The 8690-nt window shown below is 46.7% G+C and overlaps 1 protein-coding gene across 3 annotated transcripts; it reads right to left on the bottom strand.

The window, feature by feature from the left end:
* Positions 1-949: 949 nt before the first annotated feature.
* Positions 950-6214, bottom strand: TAC1 (tachykinin precursor 1). 3 transcript variants are annotated; one of them, XM_015853665.3, is made up of 6 exons: positions 6177-6214; positions 5472-5606; positions 5297-5393; positions 4747-4770; positions 3235-3288; positions 950-1639 (listed from the first exon to the last, which is right to left on the bottom strand). In XM_015853665.3, exons 2-6 carry the CDS (start codon positions 5589-5591, stop codon positions 1590-1592), a joined length of 345 nt encoding a protein of 114 aa, XP_015709151.1. In that variant the 5' UTR covers positions 5592-5606; positions 6177-6214; the 3' UTR covers positions 950-1589. The 3 variants fall into 3 exon arrangements, with proteins under 3 accessions (XP_015709151.1, XP_015709152.2, XP_085394719.1); XM_015853666.3 differs by having other exon boundaries at positions 6097-6214; XM_085538593.1 differs by lacking the exon at positions 6177-6214 and adding an exon at positions 5895-6037.
* Positions 6215-8690: the final 2476 nt, after the last annotated feature.

The raw sequence follows: 8690 nt of genomic DNA on the forward strand, positions 1-8690 counted from the left end.
CTGACACAGCCCCTCACTGAGTGTTGGTGAGGCCATATCTGCAGTGCTGGGTCCAATTCTGGGCTCCTCGGTGCAGGAGGGACCTGAGCACTGCAGAGTCTGAGGATGGACCATCAACATGATGGAGGGACTGGAACATCCATGCTGCGAGGAGAGGCTGAGAGAACAGGGGCTGTTCAGCCTGGAGAAGAGGATGCTCTGGGGGGGATCTCATCAATATACAGCAGAAGGAAGGGCCTACATCCATCAGCACTGTTAATGGATGCAGCTATGGGAATGCCTCAGATAAGCTTAAAAATTGATTTTGCTGAGTTCACTTCAAAAACAGAAAACAACAACCAGTTAATCCCTTTGTACTACTTACTTTGAAATTCAGCTTATATACACTGTTTTTACTGCTGGTTAGTCTGCAATGAAGGCTTGTATGAAAGCATCAGAGAATGATGGCTTTTAGCAGATGGAAAAGCAAAAAATAGATCTCCAGATGCTTTGGCAGCTGGTGAGGTGAATGAAGCATTTTGGGACTGTCTGGAAATATAGTAACCAGACATTTTAATTAAAAAGGTAATTATACCCACGTTATTTTTTCTCTTACATTGCACTGGTCCAAGTCAACAGGTGTTTTTATTGTGAATCAGAGGGCTACAATTTATTAAAAGCATGGCTTTCAAGTACCAGACAGTAGTGGATGAAAACCATAGCAAATGAGCTGGAGGACACAGTGGACCCTTCTCACTCAGTCAGTGCACACCTTGGTTTCCATAGGGGTGAGGTTCAGTGGCACCTTGAGTGACCCAGAGCTGCTGCCTCCAGTAGCAAATCCCCCAAAGCTTTCGCCAGCCCTATGGGAGAAGGAAGTCATCACACCTCTGTGTTTTCTAGTCTGAGATCAGTTGCTTGGATCTGTGTCCCACTTTGGAAATAACGCCATCACTATCACCAAAGGAAATATGTTGCAAAATCCCCAGAGTAGATTTTATTTAAAATGTTACTATCATAAAATTCCAAGCTATGAAATGAAGACCTCAGATTCACATTCAAATCTCGGCCCTCCCACCTTTTTAAAATATATAGATACGTAGTCAGAAAACGTAAAACATGCTGCAATGATACAAATATATTTTGATACAGAAATTACAGTACATTATAAACCACGAAAACAAATCGAGGCACTAGACTGTACATGAGCTCTGTTCTGCGTGGTTGTGAAGCTGATACAGGACTCATTTTTGATGAACAAAAGAACCTTTTCTTTGTTCGGTGAACATAACTCTACAGGTCATAGTGAACAATGTGCTTTGTTGTGAGACGTCACCAAGGTCGCCGGTCCTGAAGGAGATATCCTTCCAGGACCCAACGCCCCTATGCAACAACACGTATCGCTGCCACTATATGAAAAATAACCGTCTTATTGAATGTTTAACTCAAAAACCAAAACCAAACCAAACCAAAAAAAAAAAAAAAAAACAACGTAAAACCATTTATTATTATCATTAAATAAATAACTATTCCATACAGTGGTTAGTTTATATTACACTGCATTGGTCATCGGAACAAATGAAGTTTAATAAATAACGCACAGGAATTTCTCATTTACGCCTTCGCTCGTAATTCTGTGCTATGCTCCTTTCAGAGGATCCTGCAAGAAGCAGAAAAGCATGAGACATGTCAAACAGCCCCACATAGCCCCACAGCCCACATGGCCCCTGCAGCCAGGGAGCAGGGAGGCTTCAGCTCCACAGGAACTCCAAGGTTCCCCACCACCCAGTGATGCTCCTGCCCCACAGAGCTGCTCGGAGGCTGCTGCCAGAGATGTGGGGTCCTGGCACAGCCCCCAGCTGCTTACTTAATTTGGCTTTGCCCCTAAGACCATGCAGCCCCTCAGGATGCTGAGGGACTGTGCCTTTTGCTTCTCATCTACGAGCTGCCTGAAGTATTCTTAGTTCAGAATCTCTTCACCTTCCAGTATTTCATTACAAAGAAGGGACTTGAGCACTCAGACCAGTGCCTTGAGTCTAAAGGACTCAGGCAGAGCTGGTCACCTCTGCTGTGACCCCAAGGAAGAACTGCAGCAAAGCACATGTAAGCCCAGTCGTGCATGAGCACACTGCAGGCCTAGGGGCATTCAGCACAATGTGCTGCAGGAACTGCCACTTCTGAGCACCACCATCGCAGTGAGGTGTGGTTTTTCATGTTAGCCAGAGCTCAGCAGTGTGAAACCTCATTATTCCACTTTGTTATAGATAAATAGTGCAGCACTGTACCCCAACTATACTGGAAATATTGAAATCAAAACAATCAAATCTTTGGCTTTTTTAAACATTTGCTGCATTGCTGCATCCTCACACTCATGTAAATGTTTCCATTGGGATTACAAAATAAAATAACAAAAAAAAAAACCAAAAAAAAAAACAAAACCAACATTTGTTACTTCCAGGCTATTTACTTTTATGATAGCAGAGATATTTACAGGTATTATGTATTTAATAGATATTGCCACCGCAGATAAAATTGTACGAAATTATTCATGATACGTAGCAATTTGCAAGATGATGCAGAGAGCAATATTACTAGTCTGAACAGGGATTAATTGAAAATAAAAAGTTCCTGACAACCATAATTGCAGAATATAGATCACAGCATGTATCCACATAATATAAAGGTGTCAGCCAGTAATTTAACTTTTATCATCCATTTAACAAAACAGAGAAAACTATTTCAGAGACATGAAATAGGCAGCAGGGTTTTAGGTGTTTCTTTCTGATTTTTGTTTTGTTTTAATTCTTAGATTAGGGAATTAACTGATGCTTTATGGCTCACAGTGAGGGTTTTCTTCATTGCAGCCCCACAGTGGAGCTGGAGCTCCCGGCAGCCCAGAATCACCTGCAGGGCTCATGCTTGTATAGGAAGAAGGCTCTGCCCTATATGAGTGCTATGGGAAAACAGTAGAAATCTACAGCACTCATTCAAGGATTTAAGTTTTTTTTCCCATTTTGGTGGTAAAATTAAAAGCCGGAATGTTGACTGTTGACTGTCACCTGGCTTCACCTGCTTGGTGGCAGGTGGCAACAGGCCCAACCACACTGAGAAGCAGGGCCAGGGCACCCTGACACATGTGGGTTCAGAAAGCCCCGGTCCCCTCTCAGAGAGCTCTTTTCTACCAGCCCATGGGAGAGAAGAGGCAACAGAGTTAAGTGGCTGTGTATTAAAGTACTGATTCAGTTGCATACATACCTGAATTTAAAGATCTTTTGCCCATAAGTCCAACAAAAGAGTCTGTTTTATGCCCTGAAAAAAGTATATTTGGGGGTGTTTTAATGCATTTTAAATAGGCAAGCTCTTAAGACGTGTTCTCACAAGGAAAAAAGACTCAGACTTCAAAACCATTCATCTCACCTACTTATTTTTCATGTCACTCTCAGAGCATAGAGAACGAACACTGATTATTGACTCACATTGACAAGTGTTACTTCTTTGTTGAAATACAACAGAAAAGCAACGGCCAATAACTAATTCTTACTCCTTTCCTAATACAGTTTTGGTCAGTCTTGTCAAAGGCAATGTCCTGCCAGAGCTTTCATCTGTACGATGCACCTACTCTACCTGCAGGTGTCAAACCCTCCTCATCAATCAGGCAGAGCTTTACTAGAGATGGAACCAGTGGGATTCTGATTGGCCATGTCTAATTCTGACAGCCCGGCTCTATTTGTGCAATATTTATTACCTTCCTGTTCCGTTAGCACTCAAGCCACTGGATTTATAGAGGATAAATTACTCCAGCTTTTGGCCTCTGGCACGTATCAGGTGTGGCAACTGCTGTAGTTCAGGTAAGGATGGAGAAGGAGCAATTCTTCTTTCTCTAAGCTGACTTTTGAGGCAAACAGAGATTTTTCTTTGGGAAGAATTTTGCCTGGCTACTTCATCTACTGGCCCAGTGGAACAATTTCAGCCCCCGCAGGCACTGAAGCAGCTTTAGAAGGCTGCAGTTCTTTTTTACTTTAGCCAGGAGGCTGTTTGACTCTTTAATTGGTCTTCCAATAAATAATCCCAGTGATGAAGCCCAGTGATGAACAGAGCACTTATTGACCTCTGCGGGCAGAGGAGCTCTCATAAAGCAAGAAAATGATTTTTAAACTGGTTAGGTTCTTCCATATCCTATCTAAGCATCCTCCTATAGAGAATACACCTGTCCTTGTGCACAAGCAGGTTACAGCACACTGCTGACACCACCTCCCATTCGGTGTGGCACAGACACAAAGCAAAGAACACGTACTGCTCGTGTTGGCTGCTCCTGTTTGCAGGGCAGATCAGCAGCCAGCCCTGCTGCGATTGGGGCTGACTCACACCCAGACAGCACAGGGAGCACCTCACGGCATCTCGCTTATCCCTGGAATCATTCTCAGGGATTTGGGAATTCGCAATTCTAATCTTTCAGAGTTTGCTGTCTTAATTGCTTCTCTCTGAGCCTGGCAGCAAGCCCGCCTCGCCTCTGAGAAAGGCTCATAGAGCCCCCTGAGAAATTCAGAGCTGCAGCATCCACTCTTTAATGTGGACTGAAACCTCACAGCGAGTGGCGGCTTATATTGGGTACAGGTTTGAGACGTGACCGTGGGGTGGAGCAGTGATCCACCTCTGCTGCTGCCATTCCTCAGCTAAACTCAGCCACCTGCACCCCGATACACGCTGTTCTCCATCAGAGTATCTTCACATAAGTATTTAAAACATTTACTTTTTTTTTTAACTTACTTTTGTGAGAGATCTGGCCATATCCTGGTTGGAGGTGGAAAGGAAAGGAAAAAAAAAGGAAGAGTAATTGAAAAAAAATAAATGACCAAAACCAGGCAAATGTATATGATGCTACTGCAGTACTTTAAAGCATCAAATACAGAAGTTACACCAAGCACACTCTGGAGGCTCAAGGAAAATTAAGATGATGTTTACAGTTGCATTTCTCTTTGAGGAGACAACAAAATCTTGTGTCAGACAAACCCATGCACTGCCAGGTGGCTCTGAGCAGCTCTCAGCTCAAGGAGCTGAGCACGCAGCTGCTTCCATGCTCAGAGCTCCAAGTGGCACGCAGGCTGACCTGCAAGATGCCAACATGCTCCTTACTGCTGGGTACTCAGCGGTTTAACTTGAAGCCGTTCCTTTCTGAGAGGGGGTTTGTCTTATACTAAACTTGAACAATCAACAAGGAAACTCTGGAGAAAAACATAAGGTGTGAGAAGGGAAGGGGACCTCTGAGAAGTGCGGCCGGGTGCTGACAAAGCATGCAGGGGTGCCCTGCCCTGCTCACCCGCATCCCGCTTGCCCATGAGGCCAAAGAACTGCTGGGGTCGAGGTCTCCTTGCCATCCTCTGCAGGAAGTGCTCCAGGGGCAGCGGCAGCTCCTCCTGCAGGGTGACAGTGCAGCACTCAGCACAGCTCCAGCACCCTCAGCACCCACCCAGCCCTTCAGCCTCAGTGCTCACCTTCTGCTCGCCATCAGCCCAGTCTGCCCAGTAGCTGAGGTCATCAGGAGCGGACATCTCGTCGGCCAGTGCCTGTGCCGAGGCCAGCAGCAGCACGGTGAAAGCCAGCGGGAGCCTCATGGCCGCCTTGATGTCCTGTGGGGTGCAGGGTAAGCACCTGCAGGGTACACTGCACACCTACACACGTACACACTCATGGACAGATCACACACACAAAAACACACACCTGCAGCCCTGGGTGTGCATACACCCCGCAGCTGGGCACCACAGCACACAGACACACATTGAGGTGCACCCATCCTCAGACCAAGGCAGAGCTATATGGACACACACTTTCACATACAGATGTGTGCACAGCTGGATACACCCTCACATACACACACACACCTATCCACGTACATGTACACCCAGTTATAAGCTCACCTGTCACACACCTGAGGTGCACGCACACTCAGCTCTCCACACACACTCTGTCCAGGGATGCTCACACACCAAATACACCCCACGCCAGGCTTGCACATGCAGCACACAGGTGTGGACGCACAAGCACATGCAGGCACTCCTTCTCCTACACAGCTCCACACATCATACAGACATACACCCATAGAAGTCCACAAGCACGTACCCCCACCAACACACAGACATGCACCCTCCCGCCTGCAGGCACACACTGACGGACAGACAGACGGACGAAAGGACACGCACCGTTCGCAGCGGGAGCCGGGCGCTGCTCGCCGCGCATTGGCCGCCCGCGGGAGCGCTCCGCACTTTATAGACCTGGCGATGGGGAGGGCCGAGGCTGCCTCATTTGCCTAAATGCAATTACCCCCGCTTTTATCGTCCCAGCCCCGCGCCAGCCCCCGCCCCGGCCGGCAGCCCCCGCCCCCAGCTCCCGCCGCGCCTCCCGGGGCTGCCCGGGGCCGGGGCTGGGGATATAGGGACCGGGCACGGGCTGCGGGCACAGGGGGCTGGTACAGGGACAGGGCACCGCTTTTCTCTTCCCCCTCAGCCCGTCCCGAGGGGAGAGCCGCTCCGCACCTCCGCTGAAGGAGGGCGAGCAGCGGGTAGGGATGGGACGCGGGGACCCAGTTCAGGTCCGGGTTGCCCCCGGAGAGGAGGGGACACGGGCACGGAGCAGTGCGCAGGTTCTGGCCGCTCCGATGGGACAAATGTTTTCCCTGCCCCTCCAGGACGTGCTCCCTACCTGCGGCCATCCCATAGCACAGCATCGGGCGCTCTGTGCGGTTTGTCAGGAGCTTACAGTACTTCTGAGTAAGAAAAGATCTCTCGAGTGCTGAAATCAGCTTCCTGATGCCGTCCCCTCTGCTTGCTGCAAGGTGCTCCCGCTGAAGTGCTAAACCTCCTCTCCAAGGACACTTAACTGGAAGGTAATCGTAGGGCCAACTGGGGACCCAGCACCTTGACTGCTAACTCCAGGCCTCCCTCTTCAACAGAAACACTCCCCAGTTTCCAAAGTATTTCCCAAAGCACAGCCTGGTGTGCTGTTGGGAACCCTCTTCCCAACACTGGGGTAGCCCCCAGGACTCAGCACATCAGGGGAGAAGGATGCAGCTCCTCCACAGCTAATGGGGGCTGCCCGACTCAGTGGCTGAGGAACATAGAACCATAGAATAATTAAAGTTGGAAAAGACCACAAACATCATCTAGTCCAACTCCAGCTCTCTCCACCATGTCCATTATGTTTGGTATATCACACTAAGCTTGACAATCCTGTGAATGTCAGAGAATCACTGAGGTTGTAAAAGACTGCTAAGGTCATTGAATCCAACCATCCACCATGCCCACTAACCCATTTCCCTCAGTGTCACATCTACACTCCTCTTGAAGACCTTGTGTTTTACAGAAGTACCAGGAGTTCCCAGCTTCCTCTGAAGTCAGTTCTATCAGCCAGGAGTCTGAGCTATGATCAGTATGATATGTTTGAACTGGCAAGTCCTCTCTTCTGTAATCCAGCAGTTCATCAAAATGGATGTAACCATAGCTTGACCTATGAAATTACAAGGATCTTCCTGCTTCAGAGACAGCAAGAGGTGGAAAATTAAAAGGAACGTGTTTCAGTCTCCTCTATTCTTCAGAAATGTTAATGAATTCAAGCACTTTATATCAGACTTACTTATCTAATAGTTTGGGTGGGAGTGGAGAAATGACTAATAGGTCAAGCTCGCTAATTTCTGTTTCTAAAATGAACTTACTTCTTAATCTTTCTTTGACCTGCAGCATCTGGACATTACACTATGGACTTTTCAGAAAGTGAGCATATTTCACAGCTAATGAGGAAAACTGATTCCTAGAGAGAGTTTCTGAGTTAAGTTTTCACATGAAGGGGCAGTAGGAGGTAGGGCAGGAAGGGTCACATCTCCACATGGGAGCAGCTGGAGCTGCTACCTGCTCCTTGCCCTAGGTATGCATCAGAACGTAGTAAAATGACCTCACTTCTGCAAAGAAAAAGAGACCTGCTTCTTCAACAGAAACAAAAGCAAATGTCTTCTCACAATATTAGTGAGTTAATATTTATGTGTTACATTGCAAATAAATATGTGAGACTCTGTGTGGGCACGAGGCATCTGCATTGAATGTCCATCCCATCCTCACTGCACAGATCCCATCCTCCGGTGCACTTAGATTGTGAGATGTCTATCAGCCAACACAAAGAATTCTGTTCATTAATCAGGAGATCATTAGACCTGTGATAAGCCAAAGAGTGGTCAAAATTTCCCATGGAAGTGGCAGAGAAAGGCACCACTGGAGTTATTATACAGAGATTTCCCTAATTGAACTGAGGAACCAGCTTAAAGGCGCTTGTTGTGGTTTGAATCTTGACACTAATGGAAAAAATTGGGAAGCAAGTGCCTATGAAACACACCTCAGAGAATTTCTTTTCAGATGGGTTTAATATAATACATCCTCCGTGATGATCTCTGTGAAATGTTTATTTGAATTTTATGGTGATGCTATGGTTTCCAGTAAAAAGTCCAGTAGTTAATGATAAGACACAATAGCTGCTGCACTATTATCAAGTGGTTCTTATACCATCAACAAACAGCTAATGTGCTCTGGGAAAACAGCGAATTAAGTGTAGCCATGAAAGATTTTGAGCATAATACAAATCTGAATTGTTCAAGGACATAAAATTTCAGAGCACTTGACACAAGATGAATGCATCTGACATTGTTCTCCCAACTCTTTATGCAATATAAT

This window comes from Coturnix japonica, chromosome 2 (genome assembly GCF_054131305.1).
Source record: "Coturnix japonica strain WE chromosome 2, WE-NBRP24, whole genome shotgun sequence".
Taxonomy (NCBI): Eukaryota; Metazoa; Chordata; class Aves; order Galliformes; family Phasianidae; genus Coturnix; species Coturnix japonica.

Coding starts and splice junctions, on each gene's coding strand:
- TAC1 (XM_015853666.3), bottom strand. CDS start 6,213: ATGCGCGGCGAGCAGCGCCCGGCTCCCGCTGCGAACGGTGCGTGTCCT. Junction 5,394..5,471: donor GGGCTGATGGCGAGCAGAAG/GTGAGCACTGAG, acceptor GTCACCCTGCAG/GAGGAGCTGCCGCTGCCCCT. Junction 1,640..3,234: donor CAAAAGATCTTTAAATTCAG/GTATGTATGCAA, acceptor TGCTTCTTGCAG/GATCCTCTGAAAGGAGCATA.